This window comes from Strix aluco, chromosome 7 (assembly GCF_031877795.1).
Source record: "Strix aluco isolate bStrAlu1 chromosome 7, bStrAlu1.hap1, whole genome shotgun sequence".
Lineage (NCBI taxonomy): Eukaryota > Metazoa > Chordata > Aves > Strigiformes > Strigidae > Strix > Strix aluco.
Window position 1 is genome coordinate 25,609,426 of NC_133937.1, and position 25,737 is coordinate 25,635,162.

General features: G+C 59.0%; 2 protein-coding genes across 2 annotated transcripts in view; both read left to right on the forward strand.

Moving 5' to 3' along the window:
- HPSE2 (heparanase 2 (inactive)) overlaps positions 1 to 19,611 on the forward strand; it is a 129,470-nt gene extending 109,859 nt beyond the window's left edge. The window contains exons 10-15 of the mRNA XM_074831640.1: positions 708 to 801; positions 3,347 to 3,453; positions 4,596 to 4,710; positions 17,338 to 17,483; positions 18,482 to 18,628; positions 18,710 to 19,611. Of these exons, the coding sequence (XP_074687741.1) occupies positions 708 to 801; positions 3,347 to 3,453; positions 4,596 to 4,710; positions 17,338 to 17,483; positions 18,482 to 18,628; positions 18,710 to 18,875 (775 nt within the window). The 3' untranslated portion in view covers positions 18,876 to 19,611. The remainder of the gene's footprint in view (positions 1 to 707; positions 802 to 3,346; positions 3,454 to 4,595; positions 4,711 to 17,337; positions 17,484 to 18,481; positions 18,629 to 18,709) is intronic.
- A 203-nt stretch (positions 19,612 to 19,814) lies between these two features.
- Positions 19,815 to 24,735, forward strand: HPS1 (HPS1 biogenesis of lysosomal organelles complex 3 subunit 1). Its single transcript, XM_074831045.1, has 18 exons — positions 19,815 to 20,027; positions 20,125 to 20,262; positions 20,329 to 20,471; positions 20,698 to 20,806; positions 21,000 to 21,160; positions 21,243 to 21,345; positions 21,440 to 21,544; positions 21,636 to 21,705; positions 21,819 to 21,886; positions 22,479 to 22,646; positions 22,721 to 22,897; positions 22,972 to 23,039; positions 23,174 to 23,296; positions 23,399 to 23,463; positions 23,660 to 23,805; positions 23,903 to 24,016; positions 24,150 to 24,232; positions 24,515 to 24,735. The coding sequence occupies exons 1-18, from the start codon at positions 19,929 to 19,931 to the stop codon at positions 24,675 to 24,677; spliced, it is 2,103 nt and encodes a 700-aa protein (XP_074687146.1). The 5' UTR covers positions 19,815 to 19,928; the 3' UTR covers positions 24,678 to 24,735.
- The last annotated feature ends 1,002 nt before the right edge of the window (positions 24,736 to 25,737 follow it).

Consider the following 25,737-nt stretch of genomic DNA (forward strand, 5'->3'; position numbering starts at 1 on the left):
CAGCAATTTCCAGTATGTCTCAGAGAGGATATTTGCCACTCAGGACCCTTCTCCTCTGTGGTGTCTGCATAGTGTCCTCCTGTGGCTTAAGAGGCCCTTTGCTTCAGCCATTAGATTTACATCTTCCATTTTGCCATCCCGTAAAAGCAATCTTTCCAGTAGCAATGATACTGGGCCCAGGACTGACTGGCTTATCTGCATTTTGAAAAAGTGTGTCCCTAAGACAGGATGGATACAGGCAGGACAAGCCAGGTGAGTGGAAGATCTCCCAAGATCTCCCTGGTCATGGAGCCCAGGCGCTGCTATCACAGTCATCGTGATGGAGGGTCTCCTTTTGTAGGGTGTCCGTGAGACCAGTGAAAAGGGTGCTGCAAAACCTTTGTGGGTGGAGTTTTGCTCCCAGCCTTTGGTGTTCTGCTCCCAGCATTTCATCAGAAATAGTTAAGAAAGTGAAAAACTTCCCATGGTTTCTGCAGTGCAGAATGCTCAGCGTTCAGGGTGCGTCCACCTCACACCTTGTTTTGGAGACTGAAAGCATCTGCCAGACACAGGCACAGCCAGTGAGCCAGAGCAGGGCAGGGTGCAAGCAGGGACTCCCCAGTGCAGAGGAGGCTTCTTGGCTTGAGACAGAAGTGGGATGAGAGGACGTGATTTGGGGCAGAACTCCTCCCAGCTGTCTGATCCTTGTCTTCTTATTTTCCTTCCAGTTACTACATTGATGGCCGAGTGGCCAAAGTGACGGACTTCCTGAAAACACGCCTGTTAGACACGCTCTCTGACCAGATCAGGAAAATCCAGAAAGTGCGTGAGTGCAAAGGTTCTGCAAGGGACGAGGGGGCACCATGCCCATGGTGCCTGGCCTTGGCACAGCTCGTGGCCGGGGCTCTGGCCTCAGCACTGACGTGCTCCCAGAGGAGCTGGTGTGGGGCAGGGATGGAGGGTGGCTACTGGAGTGGCTGTGCTCGCAGCCTAAATGCAGCCAGCCCTTATGCAGGGAATGGGTGGAAAGACCAGACAGCATGATGCCTGGCCCCAGTGTGGGATGTCCAGTGGGTTAGGAGGGAAGCAGCCACAGGCGTGGCATGCGCGGGTGTGCCAGGCTGCGGGGTGCACGGGACAGGAGCAGACACTGCTGTGCAAAGCCTTTCTAAAGCAGCCGTCTGGCTTGAGTCTCCCATCTGTCTGTTCCTGAAGGGAGCAGCGTGTAACATGGGTATTCTCTGAAACTTGCTCCAGGGGACAAGGAGAGGAGGAGGCTCCTACTGCCATGTCTTGCCCCACTCACTCGCAGTGACTAAAAATGTTGCTTGCAACTAAAAGTTGTGACAGTTGCATTTCCAGGATGATTTTCACTAGAGGAGAATCATGATCATTATGAACAACTGTTTTTTTTTTTTCCTTGATGATCATGTTTTGACTGTTATAAAACCCAGCTGTTGCTGGCGTGCTGTGTCAAAGCCCACAGCTCTGCCTGGCCAGTGCAGCCTGCAGCGAGCACTCCTCTCGCCGCCGGTTGGGGGGACCTGGATTGCATCTCTAGCAACAGGGTAGGTGATGGGGTCTTCACAGGGTCCCCCCACTTTGGCTGATACAGGGGCCAGGGCTGTGACCAGCCCACTCAGCTGTCAGTCACAGAAGAAATAAGGAACCTCTAGTAAGCGGGTAAGGCTTTAGGGACTAGAGATGTCCATCCATCTGTCTTGTCTAGGTTTTCAAACCATACCAGTCACCACAATGTCTTACTGTTGTAATTCCTGCAGAGAGAAACCATAGGATGAGTAAACAACTCAAAGAGGCCCCAGGAAAGGGGATGCGAGGGTTGGCACAACAAAACTGGAGGAGAGGAGCTGCTTGCTGAGTCCTCTGGCACAAGCTGGGAATTGTCCACACATGTCAATGATTCTCCTGCTGTGGGGAGGCATGGCTGGGCAGCCAGTGGGATCGGCGTGGGGGCAAGCAAGAGGCACCTGCTGATCCTGCTCCCACTGGGGGTACAATACCCCACCAAAAGTGGTGGCACAAGTCCCACCTCTGCTGCGGGTCGGGAACCTGCTGGGAAGGGAGCAGGACCCCATCTAGACAGAGGCAGCAAGGAGCCACCCTCAGTGTGGGTTGGGGGAACCCTCACACCCACGGGGCAGGATTTGGTCTGCACAGGGCAGTGCCGGGGAAGGGCTCTCCCGGGAATGCCAGTGTGGCTGAGCAAAAGCACAGCGCTGGGTGCTAATAGCCTCCAGCTTGGCTTTGAGTCCATGCATCCTGCCGGGGCTGATTAGAGCAGCTGGGCTTGTCCACTTGCCTGTTTTATTGCTTCCTCTCCGACGGGGGAAGGTGGCGGGCTTAGATAATTACAGGCAGGATGCCAACACCTCTGGGGCTTCAGTCAGGGATGTCGACTCTCACAGGCTGTGAGTGGGAGGCAGCCCAGAGCTGGCGTATTTAACATCTTTGAGGGATCCCAGTCCATCTAGCACATTCCAGTGCTCCTCACTAATGGGGCAGGATCCATCAGGCTGCACGGAGCGCTCCGCAGGCCGCTGGGTTTGCAGACATCTGGTCGCAGGAACTTATCGCCCGGCCTGGAGAAGTGGGATTGCGGGAGAGAGGACAGGGCGTTGTGTGGTGCTGGAGGTTGCTTGTGCTGGGAGAGGGCAGCTCCAGTCATCCGGGCCCTCCTGTCCTACCTGGCATCTCACGGGTGTCTGTGCTGCCAGCTGGAGCCTTGTAAGTGGTGGGCCAGCATGCTTGGACCTGCATGTCCTGCCTGTGCCAGGGACCCCTCAGGAGGCAAAGCAGCCCCTGCTCAGCCATGGGGCTGGCTCTACCCACGTCTAGGGGCTTTCACTGCTTCACTGCTTTCTTCTTGGGTGTCCACCATTCCTCCATGTGGCTCCAGTGTGTGTCCTAGTCCTCTCACGTCGTAGAGCCACTGGGGCTCAGATGCTCCCTGTGGCTGGCAGCGACCTTGTGTGGGGACATGGAGAGCTGAGGTGATGTGGCAGGGCAGCCTATGGGATGGAGTGTGTGGGGAGACCATGGGGAAAGAGTAGGGTCTGGGTTTGGGAGCATGAGAGCATGTTTGGGAGAGTGTGTTTGGAGCAGCTCCAGAAGATGTGTAGTGGACATGTGACAGTGGCAGAAGAGAGTGAGGAAGAGTCTCCCACCACCCAGCCATGGTGAAGGCACCTAGTGATCATGCCAGGGCCAGGCAGGCACTGACTGCCCAGCAGCATCATTACCAAAGGTCTCCATAATTCTTTCCAGGGTGTAGCACAGGAGATGTCTGCCTTGGCTTTAAATCACAGGTTGATGAAACCCATTTTGGTTGCTTTTGTCTCCTGTGCAGGTAGTGAACACATACACACCAGGGAAGAAGATCTGGCTGGAAGGTGTTGGTGCGACTTCGGCCGGAGGCATGAACAACCTCTCCGATTCCTATGCGGCCGGGTTCCTGTGAGTTATGCCGGCTCGCCAGTGGCGGGGCACTGCCACCCCCATGGGCTCTGCAGGCTTCAGTGCTGTAAAGCCACTGCGGTCAGAAGAGGGGCAGCTCTGTGCCCAGAGACACCACCTGTACCCCCTTCGTACTCCCCAGCAGCCTAGGGACCATTGTTTTCTCCATAGCATCCCTATTACCCCTCCTCAGCTCTGCTTTCCTGTAGATGACCCAGTCTCTGGCATACCCAGAGAAGTGGAGTAAGGAGGGGACAGCACAGGGTCGCACACCCGTACCCACGGTGTGCTCGCAGGGTATGGGTGTGGAAGGGAGGTGTGATCTGAGCACGCCAGCTCTGGGACGCCAGGGCTGTCATCCCGACAGGCTTGCCTCGCTCGGCAGCTCAGGATCGCCTGGCCCTTCACCTGCTCTGCATTTTTAGTTCAGGCTGCAGCCGTGTGTCCTTGCTTGCATTCACTCCTGGGGCATCTGCCCAGGGAAGTGCTCAACAGGGCTCTGCTCTGGAAACCATTTTTTCTCCTTCTTCAAAGCCGTAACCATTCCTGGCTCCTGGGGCTTGTCTACTGGCACAGCCTCACAGCATGGGCATCTTGCTGCAAAGCCCCAGTTCAGATCTTCAGAGCTGGCCATGGTCATGAAAGATGGAGGAAGATTATCCAGGCTTTGTGGGGAGGCGTGGGGACATGCCCAGGGTATCAGGGCTGTGGCAAGCTGTGAGGGTTGAAGATTTTCCCCGGGGGGTGTGAGGAAACAGGCTGGTGCAAAGGTCCAGTCCTCTTTGCTGAGACAGCGGGTGCAGAGTGCTGGGAGGCTGGGGGAGCACCCCAGGTTTTGGGCACAGGGCTGCAGTGCTGGGGTGCATGCAGGGGCTCAGGCACCATGCTGGGACATGCAAGCCGGGCCAACTGGGGCGGAGGTGGCTGTGGCGGGGGGAGCGGTGTGCAGGCTTGCTGGGGTAGGGATGGTGGGAGCTGGTTAATACCCAGCTCGCAAAACCACCTGAAGGCTTGAGCTCAGGTGCTGGGGGCAGGCACCAGGTCAGGTGCATGAGACTTACGCCATGTGCCGGAGCACAGCTATGCCACTGGGGCCGGGTGGTCCCCCTGCAGCGGCCTGACTCTGCTCCCTCCATCCCCAGGTGGCTGAACACGCTGGGCTTGCTGGCCAGCCGGGGCATCGACGTGGTGGTGCGGCACTCCTTCCTCGACCACGGCCACAACCACCTGGTGGACCAGAACTTCAACCCCTTGCCGGTAGGTCTGCCCGGGGGTGTCGTGCTGATGCTGGCTTCTCCCCACTCATTTTGGGGGGATTCTCTCCTTGTGACCTGTCTGAATTCTGCTTGAAAATGAATTTTTCCAGATCTGTTTCTTGCAGTGTTAATAGGAGACATTAGTTCATGTCAAATGCAACATGTTGGAGGCAGATGGGAGAGCGATACCTCTGTAGCTGAAACTTCATCTAGTGCCCAGGATTGGTAGCATGGGAGGGAGGCTGGTGCCACTGAGGGGTGCCGGCACAGACTGCAGAGTCAGAGAGAGGGAGGGATGTGGCAGGACCACCATGCATGTACACAGGGTGGGCAGCCAGATCGTTAATGGTGAGCTGGCCCGGGGGAAGCCAGGCTGGAGCTACATCTCAGTCGGCTCTACCTACTCAGTCAATGAAAACAGCATCCCTGCTACAGCATCCCGGAGCGTCAGGGCAGGATGCAGGAGGTGTTGGTGAAATGAGGTCTGTGCTAACGCCCGCAGCATGGCCTGGTGGGTGGCTCTGGAGAGCAAGCCAGTGAGCAGGAGACTATGGTCCCATACTTGTACTGCTCCGGGTATCTCCAGGAGCACCCTGAGCTGCTCCCACACGCTCCCCTCCAGCAAGCATACCTGCCAGCTCTGGGGGCCTGGGCTGGGGGGAGCCTGGGGGACTTTGAACTTTGTTTGAGATGAATCTGAGACTGGGGCAAGCGCTTGATGCATTTCTTCTGAAGAGCCAATTCCCCTGGCCAAGCCACATCACCCCCCTCCCCAGGGCCTCAGGGCCCCCCTGGATTGCTCCTGGCTGATGGGTGCAAGCTAGCTCCTGCCTGCTGGGCATGTGGGGACAGCAGGTGGCCCATGTCCAGTTCTTCTGGCACAGGAGGGGCAGTGGGTGGCCCATGGCCAGCTCTCTTGGCACAGCAGGGGCAGTGGGTGGCCCGTGGCCAGCTGTCCTGGCACAGCAGGGGCAGCAGCCCCAGAGCAGCTGAAGCAGGCGTGCAGTTAGGAGCCAGATTAAAGCCAGGAGAGGAGTTAGAGGAATAAACCCCGGGCTGTTAAACGCAATGGAGGTCTTTAAAATGGATTTTGCTGTTGTTTTAAAGATGTCTCCCAATAAGTTAGATGCTACCCCCCTCATGGCTGTTTCCTCACTCTCCCATGTGCTTCAGTGTTGATCTCACATCCCACGACTGTGCTTCTGCACAAACTCCAGTGGGTGCTTCCCCAACCCCTTTCCCTCCACTCCTGTGCTATGAAAGAGCCACAGGCAGGTGCAAACTGACAGAGGGTTTAAAAACTGCAAGCACCAAAAAACCCGGTGAGACCGGACTGTGACCTGCTCTGTGGGACAGCAGCTGCTCTTTTCCCGTGGGAGCTATCAGGGAGATGAAAGCCTCTGGCTGTACCTGCGCGGGGCCGCGGCACTGTGAAATACAATCTGCTCATTAGCTACCACGACAAAGAGGTTTCTGCACGCCGACTGGGCGTGAGGCAGCTGCCTGCTGAGAGAAGGGCTGCACCACCACAGCATCAATCGTGGCTCCGGCTGGCAGCTCCTCCAGGAGCCGGGAGCCAGGGCTGGGCTCCCCTTAGCAGCCTTTGCACCTCCTCCTCCTCCCCTACCACTACTGATCCCTGATTGTCAGATAAGAAAACGGTGTGTTTTGGGATGCTGAGCTGAAGCTGAGTCTTTTACAGCAGCGTCCTTAGGTGCCAGGTAGCTGCATGGTCCAGGGAGAGTTTTCTGCATGGTCCAGGGATGGTGCGGCGATGCAAATACAACCCTCCATCCTTGTGCTAAAGAGCTTTCCATATAAAACTAAGTGATTTGTAGTATGTCGCTGTACGAGCACTGTGCTACTGCCACGCGAGCCCTCCTTCCTGTCCTTCAACCGGGCCCCTCAGATGCTGCTGGTCTTGCTCATGTTAATACTGTCTCTGTTAGGGCATGTTACAGCAGGTGGCATGAGGAAACTCGTAAAATGTGGTGTGGGTGCCAAGTTGGGGATTGAGGAATGCAGATAATGGAGGTCGCCTGGTGGGTACCGCTGTGGGATTCTCAGCTTCTAAACCACCACGTTTCTTTCTGCCTCTTCCCCAGGGACTGCAGCACTGGGGGGATTTGTTATGTGCAAGGGAAGGAGCAGACAAATCGCTGCACCACTCTATGTATAGCAGAGTGATAGTTGCCGTCGTGGGCCATGCTGCTAGAGAGCAAGGGGTACCAGTGCCTTGGGCGGGCAGAGAGCACGGCTCCTGTCTGGGCATGGGCACTGGGCAGCAAACTCGGGCGGCCTGGTGGGGCTTGCTCTATGTTTTCTGAGGGTTAGCCTTGGCTTGAAAGTGAGCTTGTAAACTCTGGCCATTTCAGTGGGAAATGCAAGAGCACCTGGGAATAGCTGCTTGCAGGCAGGAATGCAGTGAAACCTTGAAAGGAGAGGTTTAAGCTGGCTTATCCCTGGCCATGGTGGCTTGCCAGTGTAATGCAGCCTGGCTCCCCAAAAATGGTCTCAGGTGGCAGCAGTGTGGCCAAGGGCACTGCAGCTTCACAGTGAAATGAGGGAGATGCACTTGTCTCTACTAGGCTTTCCACACACAGCTGGCTTATGAGCTAAGCAGTCTTATAGCTTCAGAGGTATCTTGCAAGGGGCATGGCCTTTGGGCACCCATCTGGGTCCTTCACCCATGAAAGAGCATCTCTGAGTGCCCATCCTGGCTGCAGAATTGCCCATCCACCCTCTCCTCAGAGGTGGTGCCCTCAAAGTCCCATGCAAGGAATGGGTGCTGCAGCAGGGGAAGGCAAGGCTGTCTCTCTGAGCCTCCTTCCAGGTGCAGATCTGAGGAAATGGGTTTCTGTTGCTGGACTAATGGGAAGTAAAGCGGGAGAAACTGGGCAACATGAGGTTCCCTGGCCTTCACACAGATGTGATCAGGCTGGGGAATAGAAATGTTCCAGCTGACCTTAATGCAACTGAGCTGAAGTGTTTTAATGCCTTGTTATTTTTGAGATAACATTTTCATGTATGGTTGGAGTGCTTTGCCTTCCTGAGTGATTGATGCAGCCAGCTGTATAATAGTCAGGGCTTGTGCTTGAGAAGCCCTTCAAATAAAACCTTTCACAGGTATGTCTGCCTGCCTGCCTGCACCTAAACCCATCTGTACATGTGTGTGGGAGTGAGGAGCAGAAGAAAGGAGGGCAGAAACAGCACTGATATTCACCCTTCACAGGGCAGTGCCTTTGAAATGCTGCTCTGGCATTTAGTAGCTCTAGGCTCATTTCAGGCATGCAGTGTACATACTCCATCTCTCTTTCCTTAATATCTCTCTGAAACAGTCCAGAGGGATGCAATACATTTATTTCACCGGAGAGCCTCCCAGGTAGGTGTGAGCTTTCTCTTCAGATTGTTACAGCATGTTAAAGACCTTGCTGAATGCTCTTCCACGTGGCACTTGCCTGGTTTTTATCCATTCTTGGTAGTAATTTCTGCTCCCTTAATGCACAGTGCTGTAAGGTTATACCTGTTCATGGGAAACTGGGCATATTTCTGTGCAGAACCTGAGCAACACAAACCCCATGGAAAAGCTAAAGCTGAAATCCAGGATTCCATTTCCTGATAACTGTAGCTCCTCTTGGACCTTCTCCTAAAGACTGTGGACGGTGAGATACTTGGTTCTCCTGAGTTAGGCAGATGCTAAAACTTCCTTTCTGCCTATAAGTTTCATACACAGCATGAGAAAGGCCCAGAGGAATCACAGGGTGAAGAGACAGCAGGGGCTGCCTGCTCAGCTGTGGTAGTAGAAGACAATATGATATTGCCTGTGAATTGATGGCGTCCTTGAGAAAGCATCACAGCGGTGCAGAGGTCTGTGCCTGACAGTGCCGTGGTCGGACTCCTGGATGCTGCGGGTGATTTTTCACCTCCTTTCCTTAGTCCAAAGGCACTGAGGAACTTGTTGGGAAACTTATTGTCTGTCCTGGAGGAAGAAGGACCCCAGGCTTGGATCGGGTCTGTCCTTAGTGATCTGTCCCCTTCCTAACCAGGCTTTCATAAAAGCCATGGTGTGAACAAGCTCAGCGTCAGACTGCGGCTGTCCCCAGCATCCCTCGGGGTCCCTAGGGGAGAGCCATGGTTCGAGCCGTGCCCTTGGGCTGCACCTGGTGGGTGGGTACCGATGGCACCTGCCCCACGCGTCCTGAGCACCTCCCCAGCGGGGCACGGGCTGGGACCCCAGTCTCTGGGTGCTAGGGAGGTCCTGTGCTGGGTGCCAGGGGTGGGAGTGGGTCCCCTGGCCACGCTCCGGCCTGCTGCACGTACACACTCCCCGGTGCACTCATTAGCTGAGCAGCCTTGGCCAGAGGCGTTGCTAATTGCAGCTGGAGGTCCTAGCTGTCTCCCCGGACGGTGCCTCTCCCGCCCCTGTGCTGCACAGGAGGGGGCTCTCCCTAGCTCAGGGCTGTGGGGGCCAGGTCCTCGCCCACCTGCACCCATCCCTACCCTGCCATCCGCTCGCCCGGTGGCTGCCTGGCTGCTGGGCTGGGCAGTGTCCAGGGGTGAAGAGGAGACCGGCATCCATAGCAGGAAGATTATGGAGAGCCCTTTCCTGCAAGCGCTCCCGCTCCCACCGCTGAGCCCGGCCAGCTGGCTGTGGGGCTGGGGGAATTCAGCCCTGCTGCTGCGCCGGCCCATCTGCACGCCCAGCACTGAGTCACTGCACTACGCTCAGATAGCCGGCCGAGCTGCCAGGGGTAGGACTGCGGCTGCTGTTCCCCCCCAGCAGGGACCCTCAGCTTTGGGGTCACTGTTGGCGAGAGGGCAGCCAGGTCAGGCTGCAGTGTGCCATGCATCGCGCAGGCAGAGGCAGAGGTACTGTCCCAAGCCTGGGAGCGACAAAGGGTGGGGAGAGGGAGCAGGTCCAATGGAGCTCGCATACACATGGAAACTGTTCCTGATGACCGTAAATCTGCCGCGCAGGCGTCTGGCACCCCCATCTGCCCTGCACGCTGGAGCACTGGCTCTGACAGGAGCGACGCCTGCAGATGGGGAAGGGGTGGGAGAGGCAAAGATGGACAGGAGCTCTTGGTATGGGATGTTTTCTCTGGTCATGGAAGGGAGGGACGAAATCCTAGGCAGTTCGAGCGTGTGCAGGGAAAAGGCTCTCCCAGGAGATGTCAAGCCAGAGCATGGCCCGCTGAAGCGCAGAGTGGAAACGGTGCCCTGCAGAAATGTCCCAGACAGCCTCAGCACAAACACCTGAAGCAGGTCTGAGCAGGGCATCCCCTCCACTGCCTTCTCCTTTCAACCATGATCATACCATGTCTCGAGGACTGCAGCGTCCTCTGCTCCTTGCACCCTCACTGCATTCAGCCTTCCAGGAGCTCTAAGTCTGCTCTGAAGCTTGTTTTACCTGAGAACAAGGAAACATTTAAAGCGCCTAAACTCTGCTTGCTGTCACAGCAGGTTAAGGGGCCTTTCCCTCTTAGTGCACCATAAAAAATGTCTCTGAAGTTTGTATGCTTGGCCTGTTAAATGCATCAAAGCCATGCTGCAGCTAGCAGCTCTGGCACCCACCCGCCGGAGCTGCGGGACATGTGCAGACCCAGAGCCAGGCTGCTCCTCCTGCACTGGAGACTGAGGCAGAGACACACACCATCTGGGACCAGCAGCGGTGGCTTGTGCTTGGAAGGATGGACACAGCCACTGCCCATGTCTCCCAGAGGCACTGTGCTAGTGACAGACCTGCCCACCTTCATGACAGTCATCCTGGGGCCGTGGAGGAGGGGGCACAGCGAGACCCTTCCCAGGGTGGGTTGGTGCTTGCTGGTGGAGCAGAGGGAAGTAGCGTCATGGTGAAAAGCAGCAGAAGAACAGAAAACAGCAAAGAAGTTGCATTTGGTTTCCAAGCCCTCTGATCCAGCAGCTCTGCTCCCTTCCTGTGGCCTCCATCGCCTGGACCCTGTTAGGGAGAGGTGATGACAAAAGAGAGGTTTGGCTGTTCCTCCATCTGCTCAGCTCCCTGGGAAGGTGGAGGCCACTGGCTGGGGGCCAGCTTGCAAAGGGCAGGAGTAGGCAGCGGCCACTTCCCACTTGCCACTTTCCCAGTGCCTGGGCAGGCTGTCCCCTCTGTGCCACCAGTGTCCAGCAGCAATTCCTGTGACTGCCACTCCCACAGCAGAAATTTTGCCTTAATGTCAGTGTTTGGTCTTTCTCTCTGATGGAGAAAAAGAGCAGAAGAAACAGAGACAAGGGAGAGGGGCTGAGCAAAGTGTGCAGCGTCTCCAAGACTGGGAACACGTGATGCTCATCAGAGGCTTGGTGGGTTGTGCTGCTGGCATAGCTGGGGAGGAGACCCCAGGCTGTAGGATGAATGGCTGATGCTCAGCCCAAACACAGAACTTGCGGTGCTTCTGGCACCGGTGGATGAGAATGCTGCTTTCCAAGCCCATGGGTGCACACACATTAGCAGGTTATATGGGACGGGAGCAACTCTCTTGGCTGCCCCCACATTCTGCGCTTTGGGATTTACTGAAGAGCTGTTGTAAAATGTAACCTGGTTTCCATTCCCTAACCATGAGTAGATATTCAGTCCACAGGGCCAGACAAGAGCAGCCTGCCATAAGCCCCCATAAGTGCACAGGGTGCACAACACAGCCACAGTAGCAACTGTTCTGCTCTACAGAGCTGCCCCTGCCCTGGCTAGTGGAGCCATTGCCCTCACTTCCCATGCCCGTCTCTTCTCCTCTCCTTCCTTAACTGAAAGGCACTGGGGTGCAGGACTGGCAGGTCTTCATGTCACGCTTCAGCTGTAGGCCACTTGCCAGCAAAGAAAGCTGCTAGGAAGATGTGAAGGTGGAAGGCGATGCAGGAAAGAGTGCTGTGAGATGAGGCGTTTGCTGCTGTTAGGGTGGGAAGGAAGAAGATCAGCATGGTGAAAGCAACCGACACCCAGGCGGAGATGTCAGCAGCTTTGGGGGACTGGTGGTGGGCACCTGCAGGGACCGAGGCTATGCAAGAAAGGATTTGGGCAGCGTTGGCTGATCCTTTCGTAGATGCAGGTGCCTGGATCAAAGCAAGACTCTGTCCTGCCCAGGAGGGGCAGGGCTGTGTGGGCACAACAGAGGGAAGAGGCAAGGGGCCACTTCGCTGCAGCACCTCCATGTGTGCTGGCCCTGTCCTGCCCTGCTGATGCCACCAGGTCCTGGCAGCCCCCTCATTTGGGGCTGGGAGGAGTGTTGTTCCTGTTCATAGACCCTCTCTGGAATGTCCTCTGTGGTGCTCAGGCACACCTGCAAATTCCCCAGTACGGCAGCAAATGTTGTAGGAGGCTGCTCACCAAGTCCTCAGCTCTTCAGGACCTCCACACAAGGAGGGTGCACATGCAAAATGGCAAACAGCTCACGTCCCTGAGGATGGGTGCATGTGAACTCATGAGAAAAGCATCAGTGCCCACTCCTGGAGCCGATCATTTTGACTTCAGCAAATGCTCCCTTTGGGGAGAGGCTCTGCTTGTCTGCAAGGCACAGGATTTGGGTGAGAAAGCCTCGAACTCCCACAGTCCAAGAAGCACATAAAACTCAGGGATAATGTTAAAAGCGGCATTAGTCCAGCCTTGCTGAAGGAACAACCAGCCGTGGCTTGAACAGGATGTAAGGACCTCCACAGGGAGAAAGCTTTGGATGCTGAGGATCTCTTTAATCTAGTGGAAAAAGAAAGAACAAGAACCACTGGTTGGAAGCTGAAGCCAGACAAATTCAGGCTGAAAATAAGGAGTGGGATTGTTAACAGTGCGGATGTTTAACTGCTGGAACAGACTCCCTGGGAAGTGGCAGCTTCTCCATCCCTCCAAGCCTTCACAACCACAATCACTACTTTTCTGGAAGATGCTTTTGCCAAAAACGAGCCATCAAGCTCAACAGAGGGATGAAAGAGCAAAGCTCTGTGCTGTGATGTACAGGAAGGCAGACCAGCCAGACCTTATCTCCATACGAGTTGCAGTTGGAAAAAGGCAGATGAAGGTGCAGGAATGGAGCAATCTATAACAGGCTGTTGAAACTCAAGTGTGCCTGAGGGATGGAGGAAGAGCTTGGGCAGCTTCAGGAGAGGGAAGAGCAAGAGGAAGAGAAGGCGGGTGAGCAGCAGCCAGCTGATGCTGCCAGTGACATGGGGACACAGAGCCATGCCCTGGCAGCCCCAACCAGAGGAGGCTGTGCACTGTGGGGTCGGCAGCCTGCTCATTTGAAGTTCGGCTTCCTTTGCTGGTTACAGTCCCCGGGAGATCAAAGGACTACAGCTCTGTTACTCCAGTTTTCTGGTTATGGCAACGTCTTCTCACATGTGGTGAGCGCAAAGCTGAACAAACTCAGGTGGGCTGTAAAGTTGCTTTGCTGCCTCTAGGAGAGAGCATGGGGATATATACTCCTGCACCCTTCCTGATGGTTCTGGAGATGGGACAGTCTGGTTAATAGGTCTGTCTGAAGGTCTGCCTAATCAGACTTATTTCCAAAAGCTGAAGTCTCTAAAAGCTCCTGCAATTAATTAAAATGTGCAAAGAGATCAAGTGTGACCCTCTGAGATTTCCCTGTCTAGTGGAAAGCTCGTGGATCTTCACTGGCCCCATGGGGCTCAGAAGATGTGGCTGGCCTGAGCTCTGCACATCAACTCATTTGAGACAAGTGCCCCTCCTGGCCAGGAGACCTCCTGAGGCCCAGGGCAGCTCTGCCTTCAGGTGCTCCTCGCCTGCAGCTCTGAGGGCTGCAGTGGCAGCACTGCTTAATGGGTCTGCAAAGCAATTAAAGCAAGAAAGCTCCCTCGATTCCCGGGGGACTAATAGCAGACCAGATTCCTGTCTGCTATTCCTCCTCTGCTGCTACAGCTGTATTGCTGGCTCAGCTCTCACAACGGGAGCCCTCTGTGACTCCAAAAGCCAAATCCTTTCTACAGTTGCACTGCTTGGAGCCACACGTCTCCCTGGGCATGGTCGAGGCTGACTCCGTCGGGATTCAGGGCACCACACTGCCAGGTGGGCACTTGTCTTTGCAAGGGGCATGTGGGTGCTGCCATATGGGAAGGGGTGCCAGCTGTTGTCAGCAGTCTAGGAAGAGGTCACTGATCAGTGGAAAAGCCACCCTGGTTGCAGCCAAGCTGGGTTTCAAGAGCAACTGCTTCCCAAGCTGATCACCATTTGAACAGGAGACAGTAGTTGCGGGTGCCCAGCAGCCCTGGTATGATTTTAACTGGGGTTCACTCATGCCAGTTGTAGGAGCAGCCCCGGAGCATCAGCCCAGCTAGGGGAAGTGCCCGCACCCGGAAAGTTTGTTTCCATCACGCTAGGTGTGTGTGTAATTCATTATCCAAATGCTCAGTGTCACCAGCTCCTGGTAATTTATTGCAAGTAACGTGATTTTGGCCCTTGCCGCAAGCGGGCTTGCGATGACGCGAAAAGCTGCAGCTGTCTTCGGCGCTTCCCTGCAGTAAGCTGAAGAGCTCAAGTGCCTCCAGGCCAGCGCTGACGACTCCTTTTCCAGCTCTGGGTCGTTTTTCTGGCCCTCCTTTGAACTCTCTTTGGTATTTCCACATCCTTCTCAAAACAGAGACTTCAGAGCTAGCCTTGCCAGCAAGGCAAGGTAAAATCGCTGCTCTCCCCTCGCCTTCTGCAGATGCTGGAGGGAGAGGTCAGTCCCCATGCTGCCTTGGGGGCATTGCCTGCACTGAAATACTGCACACAGAGCTGTGGTCATCTCACACTTTGCAGAACAGCTCACCCTGCGTCACTGCTGACTGCCTTACTCATAGCATCTGCACAGTTTTTCTCAGAAAAGCTGTGTACCCTTAGCTGGATCAGAAGCTCACAAAATGTGGCCAATGCTTCCCAGAGAGACAAGCATCTGTCCTTGTGCTCAGCCCAGGAGATGCTGAATGGCACAGCTCTTTCAGCTGCCATGGCAAGAGCCATGGGCTCAACTCCCCCAGCTCTGCAAGGGAGCAGGGTTTGTCAGAGCACCTTTGGGAAGACTGTATGCTGAGACATGAGATTTGGCAGCAACCAGGGCAGGTCGCGAGACTAGGCAGCTCCCCGCACCCCACATTGCAAACCTTGCTGCTGCTGAGCCTTGAGAGTGGAGGGAGCAGCAAACTTCGACTGGTGTCGAAGCAGAAAACCCCCGGGGGGCCACCCTGCCTGGAGGGGAGCCATTGGTGCCAGCTCCCCATCATGACAAGTTCATCACAAGTCCCCTGCAGAACAGCTCTTGAGACCCATATGGAAATTTTGAGGGCAGCCACGAAGTCTCTGGCCTCTATCACTCCCATAACCTGTGGACAAAAGCAGCAGCTCTTCGGTGGAAATATGGAGAGGAGACAAGAAGCCCCAAGGGGGCTGCTAGAAAGACCTAAGAGCCTGAGCTGACAGGTAGCTTGGGGCACTGAACTCATTTATTTTTAACTCATGACCATGGGGCTAAACACTACAATCTGTGCTCACCTTTGGCCTCGCAGTAAACTCAAGTAATTACTCATCTAATGACGCCTGCTAATTGGCGTGGCTCGCTGGGGAGTCGGCAATGTGCTGGGCACTGCTTCTGCCGCCTGCCAGGAGCCTGAGCGAGGCGGGCTGACACAGCTTCCCACAGCGGGGGAAGGCTGGCACAGCCCCTGCAACGTGGTGCAGGCAGGGACAGCCCCAGGGTGCGGGGCAGCACTGCCAGCCAGCAGGGACAGGAACGGTGGCACTGGCACGCACCTCAGGGATGGCACATGTCTGTGATATTAAGCAACTGCAGCTCGTCCTCCTCGGGAGCTTCAGCCTCTCGGGCTGAGCCTCCTTGGGGTGCACGAGCCTCTCCCTTCACCTTCGTGTCTCCTCCAGGGCCTGGGTTTTGCAGGGGAAGCAGTTACCAGGCTGGTGTGGCACAAAGCCCCGTGGTTTTGGCTGGGAACAGTGAGAGGAGAGCAAGAGGCGGCTTTTCCTTCAGCATTGTGGCAAAGGCTTAACCAGAAAGTGGGAAGTGGGTTTGGATCTCCCTTTGTCAAGCCAGCTCAATGCTGCTGGAACAGGTCAGCTTCTGCTGAGCTGGGCTGGAGAGAGGATGGGGCCCACAGTCCAGCCTGGCCAGTGGGTATTCTCCTTGTGCCAGTGGCTACTGCAGCACTGCTCTGTGTTTCATCTGCTGGCCTCTTCATCCAAAATGCCTGTTAATTGGGGGCTGTGTGAGGGCTTCCCATCCACGGGACGGATAGGGGATCTGCACTTCCACCTGCCCATCCTGCCCTGTAGCCTGGTGTCCTGGAGACCCCATTCCCCCCCCACAGGCCCCTCTGGGGTGGCAGACCATTCCTGGCACTATCCTGACCACACAGGACTTTCTTCATGCCTCCCCAGGCAGTGTGCAGAGCCACAGGGTGCTTGATCCATGCTTCTTTCCCCATCAGCAGCCCTCCTCGCCATGCAGGTCAGACACTGCCAAGCAGAGCAGTGCCTGGTGCCAGCGTGACCATTGCTACTGGGAGTTCAACATTGCCAACTGAGATGGGGGATCATCCCAATTGCCCTGGGGCACGTGATCCCTCTGGGGCAGCCAGTCTGGGTTGCGCAGAGGGGGTTTAACCAGAGTGCTCATGAATGCGAAGGTGTCCCAGCACCCAGGTTGTGCCCAGTGCACCCACAGGCAGCACCCAGAGAAACAGGGTGAGAGGGTCCATCTCCCTGGCATCACCCAGGGTGCCCGGAGCAGCAGCAGGGCCAGAGTCCCATCCTGCAGAATAGCAGGCGAGTGCCTGAGCCTGCTCTTTCCCTTCCCAGAACCCTGCTTCATTTACCGCACACCTCCCAGCTTCTGCAGCGGATGAGTGGGGGGCCCTGCCGGCAGCAGCCTCCGTCACCACACAGCCTCACCTCCCTCCCTGGGGCTTGGGGCCCATCCTGTGTGCTGAGCGAGGCCGTGCCCTGCGGGAAAAAGTAGTATGTGGTGACGTAATTAAAGGCTGCATCATTAATGCATGTGTGCAGGGGCTGAACGTTTCCTATTTCTTGAGTGCTTGGCTTCCCTGTGCTGTGTTCATGGGTGCTTAACTCCACGGCAGGCTTTAAAATAGAGAAATACCTCTGGGAAGTGGAGCACCCCCAGCAGTCACCAAAGCCAGAGTACCATGAACAGAGCTGGAGACCATGGGGGAGCTCTGGTGTGCTCCAGCCCCGTGTAGAGAGTTGGGTAGAGGGAGACCTGCCTGCTCCAGAGACATCACCATCCTGTGTGCATCAGCTGGAGCTGGTGCACAGGGCCACAGCATGGCTACGTGCGGGTCCGTGGGAATGCGTGAGGGCATCCTTGCCACTCCCCACACTCTGCAGCCCAGCCAAAGGCTGAGCCCCTTTAGAGGGTATTGATGTCTCTCAGCGTGGGCAGAGCAATGTATTCCTCCCTTAATCTCTTTCCTGGAAACAGCGATGTCATTTTGGCTTGGACTGCACAAAAAAGCTCACCCCAAGGCAGATATCTGGCACGCAACACTTTCACCCCACCAGCCAAAATTTTGCTAGGCTGTAAGAAGGGAAGCCAGCCCCTCCTGCCCGCTCCCGCTGTGAGTCGGGAGGACCGTTGTGCTGCTGACTGTCCCTTCTGTCCCCCAGGACTACTGGCTGTCCCTGCTCTACAAGCGGCTCATTGGTCCCAAGGTCCTGGCAATCCACGTGGCTGGTCTTCAGAGGAAACCCCGGCCCGGCAGGGTCATTCGCGACAAGCTCCGCATTTACGCTCACTGCACCAGCTACCACAAGTAAGCGGAGTGAGGGAGGCTGGGAGCTGCAGGTGGGGGGATAAGTGGGACCCCCAGGAGATGGTTACCACCAAAGGCGTGCTGGGGCAGGAGCCCAGGGTTTGGCTCCGGCAAGGCAGATTGACTTCCCAGGGGACTCCCTCGGGCACTGCTCTGACTGCTGTGGTGGTGGAGGGAGCGCACCAGAATGGCGATGCCTCTGATGAAAGTTGTGGCAAGCCCGTGCCTGGGAACGGGGCCGGCCAGGGCCGGTGCAGTGGCCGCTGGGCAGCCCCAGCAGCAGAGATCAAGGGAGTGGATTTCACACGAGGGGCCCCCGATCGGTCGGGTTACCTGCCAGGCCATGCTGCCGGGGAGCCTGGCCTGGTTATTGTTTCGCTGATAAGGTCTTTGAAAGCGCCCCAGCGAGCCAGGGAGGCGGCCACCTCCTCTGCAGACACAAGTTGCTATTGTGGAGGAGGAGAGTCTGTTTCTTTACACAGTCCAGATGCTTTCAACATGCCTCCAGCTCGGTAGGAAACCTTGTCCAGTAACTGACAGGTGCAAAGTGCTTTATAGCCTTTGTTTGGGGCTGCCTGATTAGGCAGGGACAGAGGATCAGTGTCTGGACCTGTCAGTTAGGTGCCCGGGGCAGCAGGGGCAGACGCCACTTGTGCACAGAGCTCCCCTCCATTCTTAGCCTCCTCCTTGCGACACCCTGGGGGGGCTGCCCCAGGACCACCGCCCCCCCCAGCTCCAGACACTGGCACAGCACCCCCTCGAGCCATGCCACCCCTGGCTGAAGAGGGGAGGGGGAGGTCAGAAAGGTATCATCACAGAGCCAGGCTTTGCGATGGGGAGGTGACACCTCCCTGTGGAGGGGCAGTTGGGACAGCAATGTCCCCTCTGGATCGCTGCACAAGGCTGGTTCTTGCAGAGACCCCCAAACCACTTCTTGGAGGCGATGGTCCCAGGCCATGTGCCAATGCACCCCTCAGCTCCCACTCTCCCCTTTGCAGCCACAACTACGTCCGGGGGTCCATCACCCTTTACATCATCAACCTGCATCGCTCCCGGAAGAAAATCAAGCTGGCGGGGACGCTGCGGGATAAGATTGTCCACCAGTACCTGCTGCAGCCCTACGGCAAGGATGGGCTCCACTCCAAGTAAGTGCGATGGTGATGGCTGGGGCTGCCACCACCACCCATCCTTGATGCCACCACCCTGACCCTGTCCTGGTCCCACAGGTCGGTCCAGCTCAACGGGCAGCCACTGGCCATGGTGGACGATGGGACCCTCCCCGAGCTGAAGCCTCGTCCGCTGCGGGCTGGCCGCACCCTGGTCATCCCCCCGCTGACCATGAGCTTCTACGTGGTGAAGAACGTGAACGCGCTGGCCTGCCGGTACCGATAGCCCGTGGCCCAGAATGGACCCGCCAGCCCCGCTCCTGCCCCCGTGCACTCCCCAGGACACGCTGCCTCCTTGGCAGCCCCCACAGCCTTGCAGCGGGGCCACGTCGGGTGGGCACCACGTCGTGCCCCCATCCTTGCACCCTGGATGCCCTCTGGCCTGGCACCCTCTCCCGCCTTGTGACCGCAGAGCTCCGCTTGGCCCTGGCCACCATCCCGCCGGAGCGGTGTGACGGTGAATTTGCAGGGCCTGCCGCCAACCGTCCCACGAGCTACGAGAAGCACCCGGGCTCCGGTGCCCACCGGCTGCTGGGGTGCTGAGCCCTGGTGTAGCCCGGGAGGGGGACCCTCCCCGGCCTCCCCAGTCCCGCTGCCACGCACGGGGACCCTTCTAGCAGCCGGGTCCCCCTTTCCTCCGCACCTTCCCGGGTTCCGGTGCAGCAAGCGCATGGAAGCAGCTCCCTCTGCTGCCGCCAGCCCGGCCGGGACCGGCGCCGGGATGCTGCGGGCCGGGAGAAGGGGCGCCGGGGTCCGCCCCGGACGGGCGAGCGGGCGGAGCTCGAGGGTCCGCGGCTGGAAATGTCGATAGTTAAATTATACGGCCCGGAGGGGACCGGCGGGAGGCGGGGCCAGCGGGCAGCCCCGGCCCCCCACGGGCGGGGAGCGGCGGCGGCCGCCGGGCCGTGGGTGTGTCCTGCCCGGGAGAGGGGCGGTATCGCGGGCAGGAGCAGCCGAGACGTGCCGAGGCGCTACCGGAGGTGTAATAAAGTTGGGCTGTTCAACCGCGCCGGCGTCTTCTGTCCGCCGCGGGGCGGGAGCGGGGCAGCCCGGGGAGGGGGCGGGGCACTCCCGGGGCGGGGCATTCCCGGGGCGGGCGCCACCGCCCTGCAGAGCCGCGCCGGGCCGCAGGGGGCGCTGCGCGCGTGGGCGCGGCGGTCACGCGCGGCAGAGCAGGAAGCGGCGGGGGGCGGGCGGAGCCGCGCGGTCCCGGTGCCCCCCCACAGCCCCCCGCCACCGCCGGTGCCGTGGGTCGGGCCGGGCCGGGCCGGGCCGGGCCATGCGCTGCGTCCTGATCGCCAGCACCGCGGCCGAGCTCCTCTTCTACTGGGCCGATGCCGCCTTCCTCCGCCGGCTGCGGCCGCCCCACGCCGGGCAGGTGGGCTGGGACGGGACGGGACGGGACGGGACGGGACGGGGGGGGGGGCCAGGTGCGCGGTCGCGCGTGGGCTCTGACCCGGGAGCGTGTGCCCCAGGGCCCGGCGCTGGAGGACAGCCTCAACACCCTCTTCGCCCCCCTCATCATCTCCTGCGCGGCACTGCTGGAGAAGCTCGCCGACACCTACACCTGCTTCGCGACTGAGCACGGGCGGCATCTCCACGTGCTGCACATGGTAGGGCCGGCACCGGGGACCGGGGCGCCCCGGGTGGCCCCCACCTGACCCCGCTACCGGTTGCAGTTCGGAGATTGCCTGTACATCGCAGTGAACGGCGACGGGACGGAGAGCGAGGACGACCTGCGCCGGACGCTGTTCGTGCTGCGGCGCTTGGTGGAGGCTCACTGCGGCCTCGTCACGCTTGACTCCCACCTCATCCGCAAGGAGTGAGCGGGCATGGCCCACCAGCACGGGCTGACCTGCCAGGGTGCCAGGGCAGCTGCCAAGCGGGGCCTTCATGCAGCCCCGGGGGGGTTGGAGTGGGTGTTTGCAAGCTGGGACTCCCCTTTGCGGCGGGACCCCCTGCCTGCTGGCCTGCAGCTGGGTTTTGGGGTGCCAGTCCCAGCCAGGGAGGTGTCAGCCGGCTCTCAGCTCACACTGTGGCCATTGCAGGTTGCGGCCGGCTGATTCGGAGCAGAGGGAGCGTGTCTGGAGCTTGCTGCGGGGTCTGCTGGAGACCTACAGCCGTCTACGGGAGGAGGACCAGAGCTTTGTGGTGGAGGTACCATGCTCCGGGGTGTCCCTCACCTTTGGGGCGTCCCAGGGGTGTGAGGCTGCGTGGAGTCCTGGGGAAAGGCTCTGGGTCGGGGACTTTGGGGCAGCACCCTGGAGCAGTGGAAGCTTAGACCTGCCCCTGGGGCTGTGTGGCTGGGTCTGGGGGGGCTCAGCAGCCTTCCCCCCCACCTGCACCCCAGGCCGTGGAGCGGCTGATCCACCCTCAGCTGTGTGAGCAGTGCATCGAGTTCCTGGAGCGGCAGGTGGTGCAGTACATCAACACCAGCCCTGAGCGCGGTGGGGACGAGGTGGGCCATGCCTTCCTCCTGGTGCACACCAAGCTGCTGGCCTTCTACTCCAGGTGCGCCCAGCCCCGGCACCGCTACCTTCCCCAGGGCAGCCACTCGCCCTCCTGGCTGACCCTTCCCTTCTCTGGCCCACAGCCGCAACGCCAGCTCCATCCGCCCTGCCGACCTACTCATCCTCATCCTCCTGGTGCAGGACCTGTACCCCAGCCAGAGCGCCGAGGAGGAGCTCGGCCTCCAGGTGCTCCAGAGCAGGCTGTGGGGGGCAGCGGGTCAGGGTTCCCCAGTGAGGTGATGCCTTGACGGCCAGGGCTTAATTTTTTTTCCCTCGGCAGCCTATGGTAGGGAAGGTGCTCCTGCAAGGACCCAAGAGAAGCGAGAGCATCCCCGTGAGCAGCCCTGGCTCCTACGGAGCTGCAGAGAAGGACTCAGATGATCAGGTGAGTCCCCAGGATCAGGAGCTGCAGGGTGGGACGCTGGCTGGGCTGCCTGCATCGCTCCCATTGCTGACCCAGCCAGTCTCGCTGGCAGGACACAGACGATCTCTCCGTGCCTGAGGTTTACTACACGCCTGAGCCCTCTCCGGGTGGGCACAGCACGGGTGAGTGCCCGGCTGGGCAGCAGCCCTGCCCTGTGCCCCCGAGCCCTCCAGAGGCTCCAGGGCTGCGTGGGGGGCTGGTGGGGAGAGAGAACGACCTGCCATGCTCCCTGCAGGCAGTGAGAGCTGGTCGGAGGGCGCTGAGATGCTGGGCACCGAGGAGGCAGACGCTGCAGATGTCCAGGTGAGCAGGGGATCCTGCAGTCCCTCCTGGCTCCACACCTCAGCCTGTCCTGGTGCTCTTTGCAGTCCCTGGTTCTTGTCACTTGTCCCTTGCTGTGCTGCAGCTGTGGCTACCCCAGGCTCTAGGGCTGCGGGTGTGCCCTGCATCCCCCATGTTGTGCGTAACTGTCACAGCTCTGATCGCCCTCTCAGAGGCACTGCTTATGGTCTCCCTGTCCAGAGCTGTCAGCACAGAGGGGCCGGGGCTGCCTCAGAGCAGTCTGGTGTCTCCCTCTGCTGCCTCTGGGCTTTCTGGGCTGCTTCCCTGACAGATGCCGCAGAGCCTCACACTCTCTGAAAGCAAGTGCTAGCCTCCGCATAAGGTGTTTGCAACCCGTGTTTTTGCAAACAGCTTCCCCTTTACCTGCTGCTCTTTTAGGGTCCCTGGGTGCTTCCCTCACTGCTTATCTTTTGCCACATGGCCCCTGCAGCTCCCTCAGATCAGTCATGCCCGGTTGCAGTTTTCAGGGCATTGCTGTGTCCTTCCGGAGTGTCCTGGGTTGGTGCAGGCTGTCACCCCCACAGGGGGCTGAACATCTCCCCTCTCTCCCCAGATGGCAGAGGACTTGCTCCAGACCTTGGAGCCTCTTGTCCCTGAAGCTTCAAACCCCAGAAGGATCTTCCTGGATGCCAACCTGCGGGAGGGTTACTGCCCCTTGCTGCCACACACCATGCACTGCCTCCCGCTCTGGCCGGGCATCTCCCTCGTCCTCCTGACCAAGGTGAGCTGCCTCTAAGGTGAGGGAAGCGATGCTGGGCTGGGTCCTGGCTAATGCACCTCTCCCCTCCCTGGCAGGGCCCCATGACCCAGGTGGCCGTCACCATGTACCAGCTGCTGGATGGTTTCTTGTTGCTGGAGAGGAAGCTGGAAGAGGGGCCGGAGGTGGGAGCCCCACGCTCCTACCCATTCCTGGCCGAGCTGCGACAGCGCATGGATAAGTTTGTGAAGAAGCTGAGCGGGCAGGACATCCAGGTGGGAGTGGGGATGCGAAGGACCCTGTCCTGCTGTCCCCACAGCCTGACACTGAGCCTTGTCTCTCTCTCTAGTTGCAGAACACCTGGATGGACTTCAAGAACAAGATATTTTCCCGGAGCGAGCCTGGGAGCTCCCTGGAGTGAGTACAGAGTGGTCAGGGAAAGTCTCCAGGGCAGGCGGGGAACCTTTCCCAGCCTGGGGCCAGCACGGCTACCCCTGCAGTACTGGGGACCCAGGGGCCAAACTTGGTGCCATCCATGTCTCCTGGCTCAGGCTGCTGCAGGCGGTAGCCAACGTGAAGCGGCAGCTCTGCTCCGTGTACCGCCAGCTCTTCCTGGCCTCCACTGGCCACAGCCTGTCCCAGGGGCTGCGGGACCGTGCCCAGAAGCTGCTGAGGTGAGTGCATGGGGGTGGCTGGCATCCCTGGGGGGCTGCCCCACACCCAGCTGTGCTGGGGCTTAGGGGGTCCTGGCCTCTCACCATGCCTCTTCTTGGCAGGGAGAAGCTGCTGGACTGGCGGGACTTTCTGCTGGTGAAGAGCAGGCGCAATATCACCATGGTGTCATACCCGTCCCTGCGGCTGGGAACCCAGCCCAGTGAGGAGGGGTCCCAAAGGGGGTAGCAGAGGTGGGAGTGGGCCCCTGTCCCCACAGCACCGGGCTCAGGGAGAGGAGTGTGGTGGGCAAAGGAGGTTTCCCCAAGGCTCAGGGGCTGTCCTGGAAGGGCACCAGAGTTGTTGGACACCCTTAACCCACCACACATACCTGGAGGACTTTCCTGGCCTGGTGCACTTCATCTATGTGGATCGCACGGCCGGGCAGATGATGGCACCATCGCTCAGCATGACAGAGAAATCCAGCTCAGAGCTGGGCAAGGGACCCCTGGCCACCTTCATCAAGAGGAAGGTACTGCTCATGGGGCTAGGGGTGTGATGGGGACCACAGGAGAGGGTGATGGTTGGAGGGTTTTCTGCTCAGGCTTCAGGTGTCTGATGTCCCTCAGGTCTGGTCCCTGATCACGTTGGCCCGGCGATACCTACAGAAGGGCTACACGACGCTCATGCTGCAGGATGGTGACTACTGCTGCTCCTACTTTCTCTGGTTTGAGAACGAGCTGGTATGTGGGGCCAGGAAGGGGCTGAACCCCTCTCCCCCAGCACTTCTTGGGAGCAGAGCTGTAAGGCACAGCCAGCTCTGGCTCCTTGGCGGTCCCTTCCCTGCTCATGCCCTCTGCTGTCATCTCTCCCCAGGGCTACAAGCTGGATGTGATGGAGGTGCCGGTTCTCTCTGATGATTCTGCTCCCATTGGGATGCTGGCAGGAGACTACTACAGGTGAGCAGTCCCCAGCCCTGCGATTTGTCACTGGGGCCTGGGGCTGTGCTGGCACAGGGGTCCCTGTGAGGGATGCTGTCCTCGCTGGGATGTCACAGCAGGGTGGTACCAGTGCTGTGGTGTCACTGGGGTTGCACCAGCCCTTCTCCCCAGTGTGGTGCCATGGTCTTGCCAATGGACAGGCTCTGTGTCCTTGACAGGGACTTTCTAGGGGCAAGGTGGTTAGAAAGGGGGTGCCGGTCTGTGCTGTGCCTGCCGAGCCCCCTGTCTTCTGTTCCCCAGGAAGCTGCTGCGTTACTACAGCAAGAACCACCAGGCAGAGGTGGTGAAGTGCTACGAGCTGCTGACCGTGCACCTGGGCATCATTCCCTCTGAGCTTATGGTCCAGCAGGCCTGCGACTTGGCCCGGCGCCTCTGGGAACCCTCCCGCATCCCCCTGCTCTGAGCTGCCTCCAAGCCACCTCGGGGCCGGGATTAAAGTGGGTGTGTGGGTGTTCCCGGCGCCTGGGCTGCTTTCTCAGTGTCTGTGTGCCGTTGGCTGTGCCTGCAGGCAGCCACGGGCAACCTTCCCACCCTCCAGCCCGGCCGGGGCTGGCGCTGCCTGCTTCCCCACTCCCCGCAGGCTTTGTTGGCACCCAGCAGCCTCCAGGGACAGGCGGAGAGTGGGGCTGAGAGGTTGTTGGCAAATCACCATCTTGCTGAAAAGTGCGTTTCCAAAGCAGGATTTATAGTGTTGGCTTGGCATCGCCGCCAGGCTTTGGCTGGAGAACAAAAGGGAGTAGCCAAGCCTGTGTGGAGGAATGGCCCAGGGTGCATCCCCCTTCCCTCTCCTCCCCAAGTGTGGGGTGTGGGGCCCTCGGGGGCTTGGCAGACTGGGGAGGTGCAGCCCATCCTGCACCCCCTTCCCCATACCCGAGTTCCCAGGCAGCAGTCAGCTGCGGGGCCAAGCTCAGCTGTGAACAGTGGGTAAAGCCAAGGCAGCTTGTGTTTCCCAGGCACGTCGGGGCTCGGGGCATGTGCAAACTCCCCGGGCACAGCTGGGGATGGGGCCAGCCCCAGAGGACTCCGGCAGCTGTTGCCCCTTGTCACTGTGCCACGTGCTGGAGCTGGGGACAACAGTTCAGGGAGCACTGGACCATGGCAGGGCCTTTGCCCCCTCCTGCTGGGCAGGAATTTGCCCTGGCAAGCAACAGCTCTGGGTTCGGGGCCAAGCTCACCCCTAAGCTGCCCCTTTTCCCACTGCCCTCAGGGTTGTTCTTGGGGCTTTCCTGCTCAGGGGGAGCCAAGCTCCTGCTGTCCTGCAGTGCTTGTTGGCCCAACACCCTGGCCATGTGCCTTTGGGTCCTCCCTGGAGCAGAACAGGGTCTGGGGGGGCTCTCAGGACCCTGCCTGCCCAGCGCCTTCCTGGGGTACAGGCTGGGGAGCACCTGACATCCTGCTGAGCACCAGGCAGGATCCAGCCCTGTTGCTTTCTCAGCACTGGGGCTGGTCTCCAGAGCTTTCTC